This window comes from Neomonachus schauinslandi, chromosome X (assembly GCF_002201575.2).
Source record: "Neomonachus schauinslandi chromosome X, ASM220157v2, whole genome shotgun sequence".
Taxonomy (NCBI): Eukaryota; Metazoa; Chordata; class Mammalia; order Carnivora; family Phocidae; genus Neomonachus; species Neomonachus schauinslandi.
The window spans coordinates 70,008,147-70,028,388 of record NC_058419.1 but is presented as its reverse complement, the minus strand read 5'-3'; the positions used below and the strand labels follow the sequence as shown (position 1 = coordinate 70,028,388).

The window sequence follows — 20,242 nt, the reverse complement described above, 5'->3', positions numbered from 1 at the left end:
TCCCAGCGTCCTTCGAGGCGCGGCTGCTGGCCACTGGCCTCCCCTGCACACAGCTCATGCCCCTTTCCCACTGCCTCTGCCCCCTCCAGAACTCCATCCGCCACAACCTGTCCCTGCACAGCAAGTTCATCAAGGTTCACAACGAGGCTACCGGCAAGAGCTCTTGGTGGATGCTGAATCCTGAAGGAGGCAAGAGTGGCAAGGCTCCCCGCCGCCGGGCAGCCTCCATGGATAGCAGCAGCAAGCTGCTCCGGGGCCGCAGCAAGGCCCCCAAGAAGAAACCTGCCGTGCTGCCGGCTCCACCCGAAGGCGCCACTCCAGCGAGCCCGGTCGGCCACTTTCCCAAGTGGCCAGGCAGCCCTTGCTCGCGAAACCGCGAAGAGGCCGATGTGTGGACCACGTTCCGTCCACGAAGCAGTTCCAATGCCAGCACCATCAGCACTCGGCACTCCCCCATGAGGGCAGAGTCTGAGGTGCTGGCCGAGGAGGAGATGCCAGCCTCAGTCAGCAGCTACGCAGGGGGTGTCCCTCCCACCCTAAACGAAGATCTCGAGCTGTTAGATGGGCTCAATCTCACCTCGTCCCATTCCCTGCTCTCTCGGAGTAGTCTCTCTGGCTTCTCTTTGCAGCATCCTGGGGTCCCGGGTCCCTTACACACCTACAGCACCTCCCTCTTCAGCTCAGCAGAGGGGTCCCTGGCAGCAGGAGAAGGGTGCTTCGCAAGCCCCCAGTCTCTGGAGGCCCTGCTCACCTCTGATACGCCACCACCCCCTGCCGATGTGCTCATGACCCAGGTAGACCCCATTCTGTCCCAGGCTCCGACACTTCTGTTGCTGGGGGGGCTACCTTCCTCCAGCAAGCCAGCCACAGGAGTCGGCCTCTGTCCCAAGCCGCTAGAGGTCCCAGGCCCCAGCAGTCTGGTCCCCACCCTTTCTATGATAGCACCACCTCCGGTCATGGCAGGGGCTCCCATCCCCAAGCCCCTGGGGGCTCCTGTGCTCACACCTGGTACTGAAGCTGCAAGCCAAGACCGAATGCCTCAGGATCTGGATCTTGACATGTATATGGAGAACCTGGAGTGTGACGTGGATAACATCATCAGCGACCTCATGGATGGGGGCGAGGGACTGGACTTCAACTTCGAGCCAGGTAAGACACCTCTTCATCCACGGTAGCATCTCACAACCTACAGCCACTCCTAGGTGCCCAGCTAGTGCCATGATCTGAGCAAGAGGGAGCTTTAGAACTGGCGGCTGGGGAGGGGGTGGTGGCTGGAGCCCCTGGGGAATGGGGGAGAGGGCGTCGTATTAGAGGGGCATAGCTCCCCATGGGACCTCCAGGCCCCTCAGCAATGCCCGCCCCTAGCAGCAGCAGCACAGGCGAGGTAGGGGGAAGGGCTGTCTCTGTTTTTTGTGGGTTTTTTTGGGGGGGGGCGTGGACCTTAATGGTGGAAAGTTGTCATGCCCCAGATGAGCCTCTTTGTCTTCCATTTCTTCTTCCCACAGATCCCTGAGCCACGGCTGGAAGCTTTGTCCCCTGCTTCAGCGGTGGAGCCAGGCGTGCCCATATCCACTCTTTACCCTTGACCCCTCCCTGGGAATTCGGGACCCTGCTTTAGAGCTAGGGTGGGGTCTGCAGACACGGGGGCGTTGAAGAAATTCTAAAGATAAAGCTGCCCCATCTGGGAACTGTGGAGGGAGGGAGGGAAAGGGGTGGGGGGAAAGGGAAAGGGTTTCTTCTCACTGTGCCAATTAGGGGGTGAGGCCCCCTCTTGGGAGCCATCCTTGGCTCCCTCCATTCCCGCCCCCTGGGTTTCAGAGCAGGGGTGGGCAATACTGTTGGAAATGTGAAGTCACCAGTGGCCTTACCCCTGCCTTTGGGAGCAGGATCTTTTGTAGTCTTACCTGAGCTGGTCCGGGCTAGCTTGAGCCTGGGATTTTTATGCAGTGGCCCCCTAGGTCAGTGGGGTGGGGTGGGTAGGGTGGGGTAGTAGGGACCTGGAAGGGCCAGGGTCTGAGCACTGGAGGGGCTCACCAGGCCAAATCACCCTTGGAAGGCTGCAGATAACAGAAAGGCTTTTTATAAACTTTTAAAGAAATATAAACACAAATACAGAGATTTTTAACAGTGGCAAGGTGCTAGTGATGGGGAGAGTGCTTTTTTTTTTTTTCTTTCTGAAGGCTTTGTCATAGTGACATGATGCAAACACTACAGACATTACTTGGGGAAACATGGGAAGTGGGGGGGGGGGAGAGAGAGAGCTCCAGGCCACCAGAGAGCAGGGGCCAGGGGAGCAGCAGTGGAGAGCTGTACTGAGCAAGGGGGAAAGCTCTGCTGTGGAGATGTCTGGAACAAGGTCTGCGCGGACCTAGCTTAGAGTTGCCCCACGGAAAAAGCTAAGCCAGGCCCCCTGGTTCACCTTGTGTCTGGGAGTGTGTGCTGTTGGGGGTGCGGCCGCGCTCTCGCATGACCCACTGCGGGTTAGCGCTATGGTGGGAGAGTGCACTGAAGGCCTGGAATTAGTCTGTGGCCTGCAAAGGGGTGGGAGGGGGTGGGGGAGAAGAGGAGGGAAGGATTTAGGGTGGTAAAGTTAGGCACAGAGACCTCCCTGTTCCAGGCCCCTGACAGCTGTCCCTGCCCTTCTTCCCCTTGCCTGACTACAGGGGTTATGTGGAAGTGTGTGTGGTGGCAAGCAGGGGGGAGGGGTGGAACAGGGAAGGGGGAGCTGGGGAGCTTGGCCAAGGGTCTGGGAAATGAGCGGGGATGGAGGGGAATGTGGATCAGGTTTACTAGCACCTGCCAGGGTGGCCATCTGGGGCTCCTTCCCCACCCCAGCCCCCAAAGCAGCCCCTCCCCCAGTCCCCTTTGCATTGTCCCCTCCCCCGCCCCTGCTGTGGGTTCCCATCATTTCCTGTGTCAGCGCCTGGCCTACCCAGATTGTATCATGTGCTAGATTGGAGTGGGGAAGTGTGTCAAATCAATAAATGAATAAATTCAATAAATGCCTATAACCAGCTCTGGTTTCTGCTGCCTTGCTGCTCCCCTCAGATAAGGCGGGGGGCGGGGGAGGCAGAGGACTGGCGGGAGGGACTACTCAGAAGCGGAGGAGAGGTGGGGGGCTGGGGGAATTTCAGCAGGGGGAGTTGGTGGATCATCGCGGTGGGGGGAGGGAAGCTGCCAATCCCTCACGGAACCCCAGCAGTAGTGGGCGGGCTGTGATAGGCCTCTCAAGGGGAGGTAGTCTGGTTGGATAAGACCCCACCCCCTACTCTGTCCCTCAAAGGCTCATTGTAGCAGACTTCACAGTCTTGCCTCACTCCCACCCATGTGCTCACCCCAGCCCTCTCCTGCCACTCCTACCCACCCTCAGAGCCTCCACGATGCCTGGGGCACACTTAAGCCTTGGTGCAGATATTGGGAGAAGGAATCTTTCTTGAAGAAGGGACCTCATGTTGAAGTCCAGTAATTTCATACCTCGTATTACTGCTCTCACTTGGGCACTTTATTTAGTTAGCGATGTTTATCCCTTCTACTGAAAAAGTCCGCTCTGGTCCTAAAGATCGGACCCCTGCGAAGGGACCCCTCTTCATCCAATCTTCCCGTTGATTTGGACTGGAAAAGGAAAGAATCCATAAGTAGATCAAGAGGCCCCTGCAGGGAAGCTTTCTACAAACTAGGGCCCGTGGCAGGCCAAGAGAGGTTGGAGGCAGGTCTTGGGCATGGATGTTGGATTTGGAAAGGAAATTCATCCCAGGGGTGGGGGGGGCAGGGTGCAGGAGCCTTGGGTTGGCTGGTAGGGAAGGGCGGGGTGCAGGGACAGACTACATTCGGGGAGTCTTACTGGGAGGTTCACGGAGGAGTCAGTTGGACTGACTTTCTTGGCTTCTTGGCTTCTAAGCGATTTCATTCGGTTCCTCTCCAGGAGGTCACATTGTATGCGCAAGGTGTCTGAGAACCAGGAAAAGGCACCCCCACCTCTGAGGACTAGAGACCTTACCTACCCACCTCATCCCTCCCATCATTCCAGTGATCACTTGGAATAACTGGGCTCAAAGGTAGGCTGAGGAGTGATCTGAAGGTGCCTAAATTTTGCTCTTTTCGGTGGGAATTGGGACACTGAGACTCTAAGAGAAAAGGATGAAGGGAAAGATGGAAACGATGGGTGGTGATAGGGAGATTATATCAAGACAGTGCCTGAGAAATGGGGGTGAGGAGTAGGGGTGAGTGACACACACTACTCCAGCCGGTTTGAGCGAAACACCCATCCTAAAGTGGACCTAGGCCGTAGTCCCCTTTTCCTAGGATCCTGCCTCATTACACAATTCACACTCCATATAGAGAATGTACTCTATCACCCGGCTGTGTACGGTCCTCTCCACGTTCCTCCTTCCTCCATCGTGCTCCTTACCAATTAGCTCAGGTTCTGGATTCTTCAGGAGAGGCACAAAAGCTCTGTAGGCATTCTCCAGTCGGGTTCCTGTGAACACAGCAGTGTGCTCTCCAGCCTCTGTCACCCCGTCCCCCCCCTTCCAAAGCCCAAGATTTCAGGAACCTAACACTCGATGCTACTGTGAGCTGATATACCTGATTTCTTCCCCCTCAGGTCCAACCCTAGGCTCGGGGGGGGGGGGGGGCGCATAATATGCATAAACCTACCCTATTGTTGTAGAGGCAGTGCTCTTTCTTAGGCTGACTGGAGATGGTCAGTTTGGACCTGGTTGAGGGTCAAGGTTCACAGTCCATTTTGGACAAGGTTCACAGTCCATTTTGGACAAGGTTCACAGTTCAGTTTGAGGGCCCTGCCCTATCTTTCAGGAATGCTCCCAAGCCTCTACCTGGTGCTCCATACTCCACCTTACAAATATAGTAGGTGTTTCGAGCAGTAAGGAATTTGCTGGCATAGTCTCCAGGGGTCCTCGTCAGGAAAAGCAACTTCATTGTCCCCGTTTCATCACACAAATCGATGGTGTCTGGAGGGAGGCCACAGGGTTATTGGGGCAGCTAAGGAAAGGGAGTGGGAGCAAAAAGGGCAGTGATCCTATCCTGAAGGGATTGGAGGAAGCTGTTGGATTCAAAGAGCTCTCTTCTTGCCCGTCGGAGGGCTTGGAGGCTGGAAATGACCCCGCGGACTTCTAACCCTTGGCCTTTAGTCCCCTGCCCCCAACTCCTCACCTGTTTTAGGCAACCCTACTTTATTGCGGGTATAATGCAGCAACAGAAGGACAGAGCAATTGGTATTGACCAGAAACTGCTGATTATCTGAGAAGACATGGGATGGAGCATGTGGCCCTTCTCTAGGTATACCATCCCTGTGACCGCCCCCCCACTGCCCTCAAACCTCCCCAGCCCTACATACAGACTCCAGCTCTGTAATGCCCCTCACCTCCATGTTTGATGAAAATGAACATGCTCTCAAGATCTTCTCACTCTTCAGATGGAGGCCTGATGAGTCATTCGGAAGGAGAATGTTCTAGAGGTCCTGGGAGGTGGGGGGGGGGGTCAAGGGGCCCATAGGGTTGGGGGGCTGGAGAGGGCGGTGGATCGCATAGGCTGAAGAGGCCCAGACAGGGCAGACAGGAGAGAGCCACTGGCAGTGGTGGATAGCCAGCATCCCTAGGGGTGGGGCCTGAGGCTGAAGTTGAGGGATTATGAGGTCAGAAGTGGTATATGTAGCAGAAGGTGGAGTAAGGATAAGGAGAGAAGAACCCAGGTGGGGTCTGTGAAAGATTTGCTGGGGACGGGCGCCTGGGTGGCTCAGTTGGTTAAGCGACTGCCTTCGGCTCAGGTCATGATCCTGGAGTCCCTGGATCGAGTCCCGCATCGGGCTCCCTGCTCGGCGGGGAGTCTGCTTCTCCCTCTGACCCTCCCCACTCTTATGTGCTCTCTCTCATTCTCTCTCTCAAATAAATAAATAAAATCTTAAAAAAAAAAAAAGATTTGCTGGGGAGGGGGGCAACACGGTAAATCTAATTCGAAAATGCATCCTGCGGGGTGCCTGGGTGGCTCAGTGGGTTAAGGCTGTGGCTCTTGGTTTCAGCTCAGGTCATGATCTCAGGGTCCTGGGATCGATGCCCGCACATCGGGCTCCTCCACGTTCAGTGCAGAGTCTGCTTGTCCTCTCCCTCTGCTCCTCCCCGCCCAATAAATAAATAAAATCCTTTTAAAAATAAAATAAGGGGCACGTGGGTAGCTCAGTCAGTTGGGGGTCTGCCCTCGGCTGGGTCCCGATTCCGGGGGCCTGGGATCGAGCCCTGCGTCGGGCTCCCTGCTCAGTGGGGAGCCTGCTTTTCCCTCTCCCTCTGCCATTCCCCCTGCTTGTGCTCTCTGGCTCTCTCTATCTCTCTGTCAAATAAATAAATAAAATCTTTAAAAAAATAAATAAAATAAAATGCATGCTGGTAGGAGTGCAGGACACCTAGAGAAAAGCCAAATTTCTCGAACGCTGCTCATCTTTAGTTAATTTGTGGTACTACTCCTTGCACATCATGAGTCTACTACTCCTTTTTCCTCCTGTCAGCACCATGCCTCGCACCCTCCTTGCACCCCACATTTCCCTTGCTCCCCTCCCCAACAACAGACATTCTTGACGATCATCAACAGAAGCTTTATTTCTCATTGCTTGGAGCATAATTGAAGGGTAGATGGAAGGAGGGAGGGAAGGACGGAGGAACTGCGGGAGAAATAATCCTGCAAGGAGGAGGAGGGGCTGGATCTGGGAAGATGAGCCGCGTGCTCAGGGCAAAGGGGCAATCAGACGATAGGAGATATTGAATGGGGGGGGGGGTGGGGGGGGGGGGGGAAGTTATAGGGGGCATAAAATTCAGAATCAGCCACAGGGGGGCGAGGTGAGCATGGGACCCAGGCTGGTTAGAGGGGAAGTTAGTACAATTTAGGACTACAGGGCTCTGGGGTTCTGTCAGGGTATCGGGGCTCCAGTTTCAGGTTTCAGCGTGTAGCATGGGGGAGCCCAGTAGGGGCTATGCTGGCTGCAGGGGGAGCCCCCAGGCCCCTCCCCTGGAGCCCCTCCTTTGGGGGGAATCTCACTGACGTAGCAGAGCCATTCACTGTAGTCTGGCTGCAAACTCTCGGCCAGGCCCTTGGACACTCCGCTCCAGGCCTAAAGACAGATATCTCCAGGTCAGGGGTCAATTAGGCTCAGGGAGTAAAAGACCCGGGCTCTGTACGAAGGGAGCTCTTACAAGGTCTGCAACGCCTGTGATTACAGAAGGGACACACAGACTCCCGGGGCCCCCCCATACCGCTGTTGCCATCTGCCCCACCCGATCTATATAATCAGTTCTTTGGTGTGTCGCTCTCCCATCTAGCCCAACCTCCCACTGGCCAGCCACATCCTGACAGTTAGTGCAGGCCCCCTCCCCTCCCCTCTGGCCCCCATACTCTGTCTGACTTTCGGGCAGAGGCAGTCGGTGGTCGACAAACTGCAGTCTGCCTGTGACAATGTTCTCACCGAAAAGTTCCCGTGGTATTCGGTGACCAGATCCTCGAGGTTCTTGAGGGTAGGAATGCGGGGCAACATCCTGAACAGAGGAGAAAGAGGGAGCAGGAGCATGTAGGTTACGCTCGTCCAGTACCCTTCTCCCAGTTCTCCCAGATGGAATGAAGGGATTCTGCGGTCTGTGTGCCTGCAGCTTCCTTCCGTCACCATGCCCCCCTTGAGTGATCCCTCGTTCCTTGCTGTCCCTCTCTCTACTCCTGGAGACCCTGTGATAATCCTCCTCTACTATTTCTTCCCAGCCACCCCACCTCGTTTTCCTGGGATATCTGAAATCTCACCGTTCCAGGCAGCAGTACACACAGATAAGGGTAATAATCAATCCCATGGAGCCAAGGGGGATAAGCACAGCTTCCAAAGCAAACAACAAAGGATTCTCTACAAAAAAAAAAAAAGAAGAAGAAAGAGAAAGTGACCTAACATGTGTAGTGCCCCAACTTTGGTGCCAGGCTCTGTGCTAGACACTTCCCATACCCTTAATCCTCACAACTCCTGAGAGTGGCGGGGGTGGGGGGGGTGGGGGGGACAATCATTATCTCCATCTTACAGATGAGGAAACAGAATCAAAGAGGTTAGCGATGTGCCCGAGGTCAAAGAGGGGGAGAGTAAGCAGCAGAGCCAGGTTTAAAACCCGACATCGGTCTGCTTCCAAAGCTATCTTTGCCATGCAGTCTTTCCGGAAATGCTGTAGGGGAATCTTAAACATTCTATCTCCCCTCCGCCTCCTTCTCGACCACCCCCCCCACTCTAACAACATACTGAGCCAACCCTACACAGAAAAGCCCTGCAACCTGGGGGTTGAGGTTGAACAGTGAGGGGAGATGGGCCACCAAGTTTGGGGGGCTTAGGGGTCGAGAGAGCAAAAGAGAGTGATGCTCGAAAGGGTTGGGGTGCCGGGCTCATGGGTCACGGTGAGGCCTTAGGCCCATTTTACCCTTGGAAGTATTGCTGCCCCAGTGGATAGGGCGGCTCCATTCACTCCAGCGCTGAGCGCTTCCACAGAGTGGGTTATAGCGGCTCCGGACACGGAATGTGTAGAGTTTCTGCCCATCCACGCTAGGCAGAGAGAAGCTATTTCGGTGGTCCACTGATTGTTCCTTGGGGAGAAAGAGAGTGAGGGAGAGATGGGTGTCTAAAAAAGAAGGGAGAATTAAAACCGCGGCCCCTCCCCCCCACATCATCCAGTCCTTCCCAGCTCTTCCCTCCTCTCTTGACTACTCAAGCCACCCTGCTCCCTTCACCGACTAGAATCTAATGCCTCCTCGCCAGATCCCCTGGAAGGCTCCCTTTTGTTTACTTGCCTATCAGGTATTGGGAAGAGTACGGGTAGGGAAACGTTAATGGAAAGTCCACTGGTCATTATAGGCAAAGGAGCTGGACGAGGGGAGAGACAGAGCAGAGGAACCAGGAGGCAGAGAACAGGAGCTTGAGATCAGGCCCTCCTACTTGGCTGACTGAATCGTCTATCCCCATTTGCTTGGCCTTAGAGCTGCTACATTCATGACCCCGGTCACTCACAGTCCAGCTGCGGTCCCAGTCACTCCGGTACTGCACAAGGTGCTCCAAACAGTGGTCCAAGTGTCTGTTGCTCCAGCTCAGTTCTAGCTGCGATTCGCTCAGGTTGTGAAGGGTCAGGTTCTCCGGAGCCCAGGGGATCACTGGAGATATGTGTGTTTGTGTGTGTGTGTGTGTGTGGTCATTGCCCTGGCCTAGATGAGTTAGGATCCTGAAGGTAGCGCCCCTAATCCCTCCGCCCCTCCTGATCCCGATCCCGATCCCTCACCTCCTCCTTCCTGCCTAAGTACCCTCAAGGTGAAAGAACACCACTCCCTATACTCCAGTGCCCCACAATATATTCCAGGATTCTTGGCGCCCTTTCCAAATTACCCAGATTCTGCAGTTTTAGCATCTGTATGGACTGCCTCCTGGGCTCCCGTGGGTCCTGGAGCTGGACAACAAATGTTTCGTAGAGATGGATCTCCTCCTTTTGCAGCCAACAGCCCGCAGTGGTCTCTCCGGAGAATAGATAGTGGCCACACTCCTGGACTTTATCATCATTGGACTTCTTGTACCTGGAGAAGGGTTGGGAGGAAGAAGAACGGTGGCATAAACTTGGGTACTCTGGATACCACAGCCCAGCCCCATCTCCTCTGAACTGACTTACCCCATGAGAAAATGGTGGGGAGGCTCGGACGCTGGCTTACCCTCTTTCTTGGTCCAGCCCACCCCCCTCTTACTCCCTTGTGCTGTCCCCTCTTCCTTTTTCATACCAGTAGTGCAGAGTCAGGTTGGTGGGCTGGGGCTCAGAGCTGCTGTTCCAAGTGCAATTCATGTACTCAACATTGAACACAAAACACTGGACCTCTGGGAGGGGCAGGGTGGAAACGCTGAGGGTCCCAGGGGGTGTAGCGGTCAGGAAGAAATCTAGGTTGGAGAGAAGACGAAGGGGGAGGGAGGGGAAGACCAGAAATGATGGTCAGAAGAAGCAGCGGCAAGGGGCAGAGAACCCTTCCCCTTTCCCTTCTCCACAGTACTCTTCAGTTCTGCCCGCATCCTTCTTATGCCCCGTGGCATGTTCGAGATTTCTGTACGGCCCCTTCCCACAGGCTCCCCTCTCACCAACCCCCTTCAGTCCCACGTTTCCCACCAGCTGCGATGTCTTCATTCCCATTGGGCATGGGGCCCGTCAAGTTCAGCCCCACCCCCAGCAGAGGCAGCTGCAGGAATAAGAGGGATCTGAGTGGCAATGGTGGCTTCAACATGGCGCTTGCTCTTCGTTCCCTGGGTGTAGACTGTCAGGAACCTGGGCCCCTCACCCATTACCCCTCCCCACCCACACATTTCCTTCTGTCATAGCTTCCGGTGGAAAGAACCTTCGAAGCCAGGGCTTTACAGAGGGTGTGGCAAATGTGTGCTATGACACAGGCTAAATCCTCCGGGAGATTAAGTGTTAATCTAATCTGTAGGTGTATTACCACCACGGTAAAGTGCTGTTAAGTGGAGACCGAGGCTGGGCACACGATACTGTCACAGACTCAAGAATCTTCAGGCCACTCGGATCCTGGGAAGGGTCTGTTCGCTGCTGCCACCACCACCACCACCACCACCACTCCCAACCACCCACCTTCTCATCTAAGTCATTTTATCCTGTGGAGTGGAGGGTCTGGACCTCCCTCCCCATCCTGCGCTATGCTCCTTCCTGGGCTCAGTCACCCTGAAACCTCTGTCAAAGCCCTACTCTCTTGGGTGGAAAGTACAGTCTTGACGCCTGTGGGCACACATATAGCTGTCTTCCTTCTGACCTAATCCAAACCAGAATATCCATCCACCCTTAGCTGCTGCCTGAGCTGGGTCCCTGTTGAGACTGGTTAGTAGGTCTGACTTAGAAGTAGATTCTGGAAATGGAGGAACAACAATACTGGCTTCAAACTCCTCGTCTTCCCCTAAATCTGCTTCTCTTCCTGTGTTCCCTATCTCAGTTAATGTATCACCACCCTCTCAGTCACCCAAACTTGAAACCTCAAAGTCATCATCAATTCCTCCCTCTCTCTCATTCCTGAGAATCCAATCAGCTCTACGTCTGTGGTGTTTCTCTCAGCAGTGTCCTCCTTTCCACGAGCACAGCCACTGTGCTAAATCAGCCTTTCATTCCCTCTAGTCATGATTATTCCTCGAACCCACTAACTGGCCTCCCTTTCTTTTTCTTCCTTTACTTTCTTTTCTTCTTTCTTTCTTTCTTTTTTTAAGAGATGGGGGCTGCGGAGAGAGAATTTTAAGCAGGCTCTACCCCCGGCACAGAGCCCCCCGCGTGGCTCAATCTCAGGACCCTGAGATCATGACCTGAGCCAAAATCAAGAATCAGATGCTTAACTGACTGAGCCACCCAGGTGTCCCCTGGCCTCACTTTCTTTTTCTTTCTTTCTTTCTCCCTCTCTTTCAAATATTTTATTTATTTATTTGAGAGAGAGGGAGAGCAAGAGTGGGCAGGAGGGGGGGAGGGGGGAATGGGCAGAGGGAGAAGAAGACTCCCCGCTGAGCAGGGAGCCCAACTCAGGGCCCGATCCCAGGACCCTGAGATCAAGACCTGAGCCGAAGGCAGACGCTTAACCGACTGAGCCACCCAGGTGCCCCTGACCTTCCTTTCTGAAGGCCCGGGCTCTCTAACCTACATTCGTCATCTTATTGCCAGATTTGTCTTCCCCCAAACACAGAGCTGATTGGAGACACTTTGTAGAAATTGTTTATTCAGCAAACATTTATTGAGCCTTAAATATGTGCCAGGCGCTGTGCTTACGTTCTAACCCACCCCAATGTTCTGTGGGTTACAATTTCTTAGGGCTAGCTCAAATGTTACCTCCTCCGATATGTTTTCCTCACCCCAGTCAGAATTAATTTGTCTTCCCATTGTGATTCAATAGCATTTTGTTAGTGTTATTTTTGCTATTTGCTAATTTTATCAGTTTTTTAATTTATTGTTATCTGTTACTCTTATTATAGCACTCCATCTTTTCTCTGAAGAGCAATCTGCCATCACAGGAAGGCCCAAGAGTCCAGAAAAAAAATCTTAACCTCAGCTCTGTTTCTCAGTACCTGAATGACATCGGGCAAGTGAACTTTCACTCTTTGAATATCAGCTTGCTCATCCACAAAATGGAGACAATTATCATCTCGAACTCATGGGGCTGTTTGCAGGTTAAAGGAGATGATGTCTGGAAAGCATCTGACACAGTAGGTGCCTCTTTCTCAAGCTGGAGTTCATGAGATACTTAGGGGATACACTGTTGACATTTAGGGGCTCTAAGAATTTCCCTGGAAAGTATGTAACATTTCGTTTCCCTCTGTAACTTTCCTGGGAAGGCCCATAGCGCCCATCAGCATCTTAAAGGGGCTGCGAATCATAAAAGGTTAAGAACCTCAGGGCCAGACCATAAAGACCTTGAGGGATTAGAGCTGGCCTTTCAGGGGTTTAATAGGTGCTTTCTTATGCAGACAGTTTCTAATCTTCACAACAGCCCTTTGAAGGAGGTAACAGTACACCCATTTTTCAGATGCAGAAACTCAGAAAGGAAGAAGTGGTTTAGGGTGAAAGGCAGAGTTCCTAACCGAGGCAAATACCCTTGAGCACCGATTCCAGGCCGAGAACCGAGAGAGGCACTGGGGACCCGGTTTCAGCTTAGAGCTCGGCTTCGCGGCTGCCTCCCGCCTCGCGGGGCCACGTACCCCCGCGCCCCACCCCCCACCCCCCCGGCACACCGGACTGCTCGAGGACGTTTCGCAGCTACTTGGGGAGTGAAATCCATCTTCAGCCGCGCGGGCCCGAAAGCTCCGCGACCGCGGAGCTCCGCCCCACGCCGGGCTGGGCCCCGCCCCCGCTGCGGTCGGTATTGTCCGACGGTTCCCGGCGTCCCTCGGTTCCCCTCGGTAGTTTCCGGCAACGATCGAGAGTTTCTAACGTGCCCCTTGTTGTCTCTCGGCTGCCGTCCTCGGAACCACCGCCCCCCTTGTCGGTTCCCTCTCCCCCTCCCCCCCTCAGCCGGCCCCGGCTGGCGCCTCTGGCGCTACGGGCTGGGCAAGATGGCGGCCTTCGGGATCTTGAGCTACGAACACCGGCCCCTGAAGCGGCCGCGGCTGGGCCCTCCCGATGTGTACCCTCAAGATCCCAAACAGAAGGAGGTGCGTTCAAAAATCCGGGCTCCCAGGGGGCCTGAGGCAAGCGGTCGGCAGAGGAGGAAGCATTGATGGTTTGGTGAGGGGGGGCGGGGCGGTTTGGTGGGAGCCAAAGTCCCAAAAGGGGTAAGAGTAAAGTGGGCTGGGGTGCGGGGGGGGGGCCTGGGGGGGGGGGGGCTCCCGGGTGTGAATAGGGAATGATGTAGGGGCTACGCTGGAGGCGCCCCCCCTCCTCACACACACACACACACACACACCTCAGAAAGTTGTCTGAGGCAGCTCGGTGAGCTACGGCTGCTTGCAAGCTTGCAAGGAAGAGTGATGTTGAGCGAGCGCTGGCTGATTGGAAATCTTAGTGACTGTGGGGGTGAGGGTGGGGTCCAAATGAATATAAGGGCCTAGCTTTAAATTAACCACTTTTCTTCCCCCAAATCCTCCCCCTCCCCCCCCCCCCCCCCGTTTGTTCCCTTCTCTTCTCCTGCCCTCCTCCCCCACCACCACCACCACCACCCCCAGGGGAGGGGAAAAAAGCTAAAATATCGTTTTCCTGCCTCAGGATGAACTGACGGCCTTGAATGTAAAACAAGGTTTCAATAACCAGCCTGCTGTCTCTGGGGATGAACATGGCAGTGCCAAGAACGTCAACTTCAATCCTGCCAAGGTGAGATAACCCTGCCAGGCTGAAGGAAAAGCCTGGAAGAATCTGAGAAGGAGCAAAGGCCCTGGGTTGGGAAGACCTAAAGGGACAACCTGAATGGCTGAGTTTTCCCTTATAACCTAATGCTACCACATTGGTATTAGTGATCAGAGGCATGACCACCTCTCTGCCTCTTCTTCCCTTTCTGAGGTGTACTTTCCTTCCCTCAGATCAGTTCCAACTTCAGCAGCATTATTGCAGAGAAGTTACGTTGTAACACCCTCCCTGACACTGGTCGCAGAAAGCCCCAAGTGAACCAGAAGGACAACTTCTGGCTGGTGACTGCACGATCCCAGAGTGCCATTAACACCTGGTTCACTGACCTGGCTGGCACCAAGCCACTCACGCAACTAGCCAAAAAGGTGAGGTGCTTGTTCCTGGTCTCCAGGCCAAGGTGGGGAGCGTGGGTGTGAAGTACTCTCCTATTCCCAGATTAAGCTACGTGGGTGCCAGCTTGTAGGGGTGATAGAGGTCTCATTATTTGTGATGTCCGTCCAGGTCCCCATTTTCAGTAAAAAGGAAGAAGTGTTTGGGTACTTAGCCAAGTACACAGTGCCTGTGATGCGGGCCGCCTGGCTCATTAAGATGACCTGTGCCTACTACGCAGCAATCAGTGAGACCAAGGTGAAGAAGAGACATGTCATTGACCCCTTCATGGGTGAGTAACTCCTAATACCACGGGTCCCACCACTGATCGCATCAAGGAGTGATGACAGAGAGACCCTTGGACTTATTCTCCTTCCTCGTCTGTATTCCTTGCTTCTGCATGTGTCTTGCATTCACTCCGTTGGTAAACGTTGAGTGTCTTGAGTATCTACTGTGTGCATGTACTGGGCTGTCAAGGGGACTGGTCCCTTATTCCCACCCTTAGGATGCTTGTAATCTGGTAGGGATGCTAAGGCATATGTACGAATCACATAATTAGAGAAAGTATGTGTATGCATGCGTGTGTGTGTGTGTGTGTGTCTCAAGAGAAGGTGAAAGGTTTTCTGAGACTTCAGTGGACAGAAGGATTACTTTCTTTGGGGGACACCTGGGAAGGCTTTGAGCAGGTGGCATTGGACCAGAGCCTGAGAGGATGAATAGGATTTAGAAGTATGGTGACTGGGGGTGTGGGCGTGGGGCGGGGACAGAAGATGTTCTAAGCAGAGGGACGGTGTGAAATAACCCTCTCTCCACCTTTCTCCTAGAATGGACTCAGATCATCACCAAATACTTATGGGAGCAGCTGCAAAAGATGGCCGAGTACTACCGGCCAGGGCCTGCAGGCAGTGGGGGCTGTGGGTCCACTATAGGGCCCTTGCCCCATGACGTAGAGGTGGCAATCCGGCAGTGGGACTACAACGAGAAGCTGGCCATGTTCATGTTTCAGGTAGGAAGACGGGCATGTCACATGACACCTCGGTGGAGCGTGGCCTCATATTCTGCCAGGACAGGACAGAATCTGCCTGCTAGCTTGCTCCAGCTGCGGTTCTCTTCCTCCTTCCATTTACTTTATCTGCCTTATTAATAGTCTCCGGGGAAACTAATACTCCTCCCGCTCCTTGGACCCATAGGATGGAATGCTGGACAGACATGAGTTCCTGACCTGGGTCCTTGAGTGTTTTGAGAAAATCCGCCCTGGAGAGGATGAATTGCTTAAACTGCTGCTGCCCCTGCTGCTTCGAGTAAGACCTAGGATTTGGCGGGGGTGGGGGGGGGTTGTCTAGGGAGGATCTGGGGAGGAATAAGACGTGAGTGCCCTGTCCCTCCGGGAGAACTGGGGGTTTTGATGGGCATGTCTTCACAGTACTCGGGGGAATTCGTTCAGTCTGCGTACCTCTCCCGCCGCCTTGCCTACTTCTGTACCCGGAGACTGGCCTTGCAACTGGATGGCGTGAGCAGTCACTCATCTCACGTTATGTCCGCTCAGTCGACAAGCACACTGCCCGCCACCCCTGCTCCTCAGCCCCCAACCAGCAGCGCACCCTCTACACCCTTTAGCGACCTGCTGATGTGCCCTCAGCACCGGCCCCTGGTTTTTGGCCTCAGCTGTATCCTTCAGGTAGGTGCCGGGTGGGCCCAAGGAAGCATTAAGAAGCATCCCGAGAAGACCTGGATGCCCGTCCTGGAGAATGGGGGTGATTCTCAGTGGGAGGTGGGAGCAGGCACTGTGAGTACTCGCTTGGAGATTGTTGCTTCTCGTTCCTGGGACGTTAGTTCCTTTCCAGGACTGAATAGTAGGCCCAGAGCCTTTTAGGAGAGGGGATGAGGGGAGGGGCTCAGAGACGGAGAGGTGCTACATCAGGGACTCAGAATAACGTTGGACCAGAAAGCTCAAGCTGGGGTCTTGTAATGGGGTTCTAGAGAGGTAGCCGTGGGAACTGAGCCCGACTTAGCTCTTCTTGTCCGGCAGACCATCCTCCTGTGCTGTCCTAGTGCCCTGGTTTGGCACTACTCGCTGACCGATAGCCGCATTAAGACTGGCTCACCACTTGACCACCTGCCTATTGCTCCCTCCAACCTGCCCATGCCAGAGGGCAACAGTGCCTTTACTCAGCAGGTAAGTCCCACCAGGAGCCAGCCTGGTGGCCTCTGGATTGAGATGGGAAGCTGAGTTGCTCTTTCAGAAATAGTGACTTAGAGGGGCGCCTGGGTGGCTCAGTCGGTTACGCGTCTGTCTTTGGCTCACGTCATGATCCCAGGGTTCCTTCATCGAGCCCCACGCCGGGCACCCTGCTCAGCAAGGAGTCTGCTTCTCCCTCTCCCTCTGCCTCTCCCCCTGGCTCATGCTCTCTCCCTCTCTCTCTCTCTCTCTGTCAAATAAGTAAATAAAATCTTTAAAAAAAAAAAAGAAATAGTGACTTGGAGTCTGGTACTGTCCTTTGTGCCTAGACCCTGGCCTGCTATACGCCTTGGTGCATCCTTAATCAAAGCCCTCCTTTTCCCATACTGCAGGTCCGTGCAAAGTTGCGTGAGATTGAGCAGCAGATCAAGGAGCGAGGACAGGCGGTTGAGGTTCGCTGGTCTTTCGATAAGTGCCAGGAAGCCACTGCAGGTGGGTGCCAGAGGACAGAGAGTAAGAAGGATGTTCGAGGAAGGGATGGTAAGGACCTAGCGACCTGAGAGCCGGATGCATTGGGCCTCTTGTTAAGTCCCCTTTACCGCTTTTCCTCCCGAGGCTTCACCATTGGACGGGTGCTCCATACTTTGGAAGTGTTGGACAGCCACAGTTTTGAGCGCTCTGACTTCAGCAACTCTCTCGACTCCCTTTGTAACCGAATCTTTGGGTTGGGCCCTAGCAAGGACGGGCACGAGGTAAGCAAGAAGGGGAAGAGAAGGAGCAAAGCACGTGGCAAGAGCAACAGTATGCCTGAGGGGAAGGCATGGCAAGGCACGGACACCGGGGATGTGTGAAGAGATGATCTTCCTGGGCCTGGGATGTTTTAAGATGGGGCCCGGTCTTGAAGAAATTGGAGCACGGTACTTTATCCCCAACACTACCCTGCTCACCCCGTCTTCCTTTGGTCTCCAGATCTCCTCGGATGATGACGCCGTAGTATCATTACTGTGTGAATGGGCCGTCAGCTGCAAGCGTTCTGGTCGGCATCGTGCTATGGTGGTAGCCAAGCTGCTGGAGAAGAGACAGGCCGAGATTGAGGCCGAGGTCAGGGGGCAGAGATGAGAGAACGCGGTTGGCCGATGGGGCAGTGGCAGCTGGGGCTGGAGACAGATGGAGCTGAGTAGCGGAACCCAAGTTCAAGTTGTGAGAATACAGAAGGGGTACGGAACCGAAAGGGAAAGTTGAGGACCTAAGGCAACAGTAGGAAGGAGTAGATCGACGTTGGAGTTAGGGAAGCAGGCAGGGCTTCAGTTGGGAGGTGGTAAAGAAAACGGAGGTCAGTGGGGCGCCTGGGTGGTTTAGTCGATAAGCGTCTGCCTTCGGCTCAGGTCATGATCCCAGGGTTCTGGGATCGGGCCCCGCGTCAGGCTCCCTGCTCAGTGGGTGGCCTGCTTCTCCCTCTGCCTGCCGCTCCCCCTGCTTGTGCGCTCTCTCTCTGTGTGTCAAATAAATAAATAAAATAGTTCTTTTAAAAAAAGAAAAGAAAACGGAGGTCAAAGCGGGGATGGAAGCGCAGAGCTTGGGGGTGGAGGCGAAACGGGTGGCAGTTCAAGCATTGTGTGTGGAGAGGTGAAGAAGCAGGACAAAACCGATGTTAGGGTTTCTTCTCTCGTCTTACAGCGTTGTGGAGAATCAGAAGCCGCAGATGAGAAGGGTTCCATTGCCTCTGGCTCCCTTTCTGCTCCCAGTGCTCCCATTTTCCAGGATGTCCTCCTGCAGTTTCTGGATACCCAGGCTCCCATGCTGAGTACGAACCCCTGCCACCCTCCGCTTACCTCCGCCTAGACTCAGTTACCCGCTGCTGTCGCTGGGAAGCATAGCGAAGGGCCTTCTGATGTCTCTTTCTGTCTTGGGCTTTATGCAGACTGGGTTTTGGGTATAATTCTAGCCTCTGATGATCTTACAGTTGAGCAGAATAAAGGAATAAAGAGAAGAATAAAAACAAGACCTCACGCCCGAAGCATTCCCACACACAGAGAGCCGCAAGGATGCTCTCTTCCTTTCCAAGGCGGTGTGTGGGGCAGGAGCGGGGTGAACCAACCGCACTTTGTCCCGCAATTGTTTGGGGGGGGGTCGCTCCTCGTCTTGCCTACGTCAGGTACTCTAGGAGCACTGCGCCTCCGGTGTGCTTCCCTCCCTTGCTGCCCGTGTCTTGTGCTCTCCCTAAGCCCTCTTTTCTCATTCCATCCATGCAGCGGACCCCCGAAGTGAGAGTGAGCGAGTGGAGTTCTTTAATCTGGTCCTGCTCTTCTGTGAACTGATTCGACACGATGTTTTCTCCCACAACATGTACACTTGCACCCTCATCTCCCGGGGGGACCTCGCCTTTGGAGCTCCTGGCCCCCGGCCTCCGTCTCCTTTTGATGACCCTACTGATGACTCAGAGCGCAAGGAGGCCGAGGGCAGCAGCAGTAGCAAGCTGGAGGTGAGCGGGTTTGTCTTGCCCTCGCTGCCTCCTTCGGACAGCCCCATCTTCCTGGCTCGCAGAGTCCTCTGGGTACCCCTTCCCTAATAAGGAGAATGGTATTGGCTCGGTGTTCCAGGGCCGGCCCAGCCCTGTCACATCCGTGGTCGGCATTTGCTCCTCGCAGTGGGGTGAGGTGTTCCGATCCCCCACTTTGAAGCTGAAGGGAATGAGGCGCGAGGCGGGTACGTGACCTGTCAAAGCTCGATTCCAGATCCGGTGCTTTGCCCAACACAGTCTCCTCCCTCCAGCTTCGACCTTTCCAGGTGGTGGGGAGCAGCTCCCTGGGGCTAAAGCCACTTGGCTTATGTTCTGTGCCCTCAGGACCCAGGGCTCTCGGAGTCGATGGACATTGACCCTAGTTCCAGTGTGCTCTTCGAGGACATGGAGAAGCCTGATTTCTCAGTAAGTCGATCCCGGTGTGGAAGAATCCAGCTTCCGAGGTCCTCCCGTTATGCCTCTGGGGAATTTCTTTGTGCCCCTGACCCCCTTTTCACCCTCTAAATGTTCTGCCTTTCGCCTTTTCTCAGTTGTTCTCCCCTACTATGCCCTGTGAGGGGAAGGGCAGTCCATCCCCCGAGAAGCCAGATGTTGAGAAGGAGGTGAAGCCCCCGCCCAAGGAGAAGATAGAAGGGACCCTTGGGGTTCTTTATGACCAGCCGCGGCATGTGCAGTATGCCACGCACTTTCCCATCCCCCAGGTACTGTTCCGCGAGCTCCTCGAGACCTCGGTTTTGAGCCGGGGTTTCTGTCCAAGGACTGTGCTGAGGGGTTGGAGCTGTTCTTGCGGGTGTGGCGCGCTGGGAAGGGCTTGAGCACTGGGATGCTGAGGGGCATGGAGCATGCTTTTGAGAGGAGGGAGCGAGACCCGTGCCGGAGTCTGATGGTGCTGCTGGGATGCAGGAGGAGTCATGCAGCCATGAGTGCAACCAGCGGTTGGTCGTACTGTTTGGGGTGGGGAAGCAGCGAGATGATGCCCGCCATGCCATCAAGAAAATTACCAAGGATATCCTGAAGGTTCTGAACCGCAAGGGGACAGCGGAAACTGGTGGGTTTGAGGCTCCTGAAACAGATCTCCCCCTAGGAGTGCCCTAGTCAGTGTCCCTTTCCCCAGCACAGGGAACCCCCAGTCATGTCCCCATGTCCTGTCTCTTGGAGTCTCCTGAGAGCTCTAGTCCTTTTGAAACTTCCCCCCTCATTCCCCCCCTCTGCAGACCAGCTTGCTCCTATTGTGCCTCTGAATCCTGGAGACCTGACATTCTTAGGTACCTCACAGTAAGCCCCATACTGCCCGCCCTC

At 54.7% G+C, this 20,242-nt stretch overlaps 4 protein-coding genes across 5 annotated transcripts in view; 2 read left to right on the top strand and 2 right to left on the bottom strand.

The window, feature by feature from the left end:
- The window catches only part of FOXO4 (forkhead box O4), a 6,142-nt gene extending 4,357 nt beyond the window's left edge, over window positions 1-1,785 (top strand). For both annotated transcript variants that reach the window (XM_044911726.1, XM_021680421.1), the window contains 2 exons: window positions 90-1,149; window positions 1,506-1,785. In XM_044911726.1, coding sequence (XP_044767661.1) covers window positions 90-1,149; window positions 1,506-1,513 — 1,068 coding nt within the window. In that variant the 3' untranslated portion in view covers window positions 1,514-1,785. The remainder of the gene's footprint in view (window positions 1-89; window positions 1,150-1,505) is intronic.
- A 1,725-nt stretch (window positions 1,786-3,510) lies between these two features.
- Window positions 3,511-5,408, bottom strand: CXHXorf65 (chromosome X CXorf65 homolog). The gene is made up of 6 exons (XM_021680431.1): window positions 5,384-5,408; window positions 5,173-5,259; window positions 4,836-4,970; window positions 4,409-4,477; window positions 3,842-3,948; window positions 3,511-3,612 (listed from the first exon to the last, which is right to left on the bottom strand). The coding sequence occupies exons 1-6, from the start codon at window positions 5,406-5,408 to the stop codon at window positions 3,511-3,513; spliced, it is 525 nt and encodes a 174-aa protein (XP_021536106.1).
- Window positions 5,409-6,591: 1,183 nt separating this feature from the next.
- IL2RG (interleukin 2 receptor subunit gamma) lies at window positions 6,592-10,319 on the bottom strand. Its single transcript, XM_021680433.2, has 8 exons — window positions 10,161-10,319; window positions 9,784-9,937; window positions 9,401-9,585; window positions 9,032-9,171; window positions 8,448-8,610; window positions 7,795-7,891; window positions 7,469-7,538; window positions 6,592-7,117 (listed from the first exon to the last, which is right to left on the bottom strand). The coding sequence occupies exons 1-8, from the start codon at window positions 10,273-10,275 to the stop codon at window positions 6,917-6,919; spliced, it is 1,125 nt and encodes a 374-aa protein (XP_021536108.1). The 5' UTR covers window positions 10,276-10,319; the 3' UTR covers window positions 6,592-6,916.
- Window positions 10,320-12,951: 2,632 nt separating this feature from the next.
- Window positions 12,952-20,222, top strand: MED12 (mediator complex subunit 12). The gene is made up of 17 exons (XM_044911603.1): window positions 12,952-13,186; window positions 13,737-13,841; window positions 14,048-14,239; window positions 14,376-14,535; window positions 15,068-15,249; window positions 15,434-15,544; window positions 15,667-15,921; window positions 16,273-16,419; window positions 16,815-16,914; window positions 17,038-17,174; window positions 17,392-17,523; window positions 18,100-18,226; window positions 18,675-18,904; window positions 19,268-19,348; window positions 19,474-19,644; window positions 19,847-19,991; window positions 20,158-20,222. Exons 1-17 carry the CDS (start codon window positions 13,088-13,090, stop codon window positions 20,220-20,222), a joined length of 2,439 nt encoding a protein of 812 aa, XP_044767538.1. The 5' UTR covers window positions 12,952-13,087.
- The last annotated feature ends 20 nt before the right edge of the window (window positions 20,223-20,242 follow it).

What these genes read in the sequence shown, in the direction of transcription:
- CXHXorf65 (XM_021680431.1), bottom strand. Translation starts at nt 5,408, where the DNA reads ATGTTCATTTTCATCAAACATGGAG. An exon ending in CATTTTCATCAAACATGGAG is followed by an intron (nt 5,260 to 5,383) that starts GTGAGGGGCATT and finishes ATGTCTTCTCAG; the next exon opens with ATAATCAGCAGTTTCTGGTC. An exon ending in ACTCCTCCGTGAACCTCCCA is followed by an intron (nt 3,613 to 3,841) that starts GTAAGACTCCCC and finishes TTCCTTTTCCAG; the next exon opens with TCCAAATCAACGGGAAGATT.
- IL2RG (XM_021680433.2), bottom strand. Translation starts at nt 10,275, where the DNA reads ATGTTGAAGCCACCATTGCCACTCAGATCCCTCTTATTCCTGCAGCTG. An exon ending in GGGCAGCAATACTTCCAAGG is followed by an intron (nt 7,892 to 8,447) that starts GTAAAATGGGCC and finishes TTTTTTTTGTAG; the next exon opens with AGAATCCTTTGTTGTTTGCT. An exon ending in AATACCACGGGAACTTTTCG is followed by an intron (nt 7,118 to 7,468) that starts GTGAGAACATTG and finishes ATCTGTCTTTAG; the next exon opens with GCCTGGAGCGGAGTGTCCAA.
- MED12 (XM_044911603.1), top strand. Translation starts at nt 13,088, where the DNA reads ATGGCGGCCTTCGGGATCTTGAGCTACGAACACCGGCCCCTGAAGCGG. An exon ending in TCACGCAACTAGCCAAAAAG is followed by an intron (nt 14,240 to 14,375) that starts GTGAGGTGCTTG and finishes ATGTCCGTCCAG; the next exon opens with GTCCCCATTTTCAGTAAAAA. An exon ending in GTGCCAGGAAGCCACTGCAG is followed by an intron (nt 16,915 to 17,037) that starts GTGGGTGCCAGA and finishes TTTCCTCCCGAG; the next exon opens with GCTTCACCATTGGACGGGTG.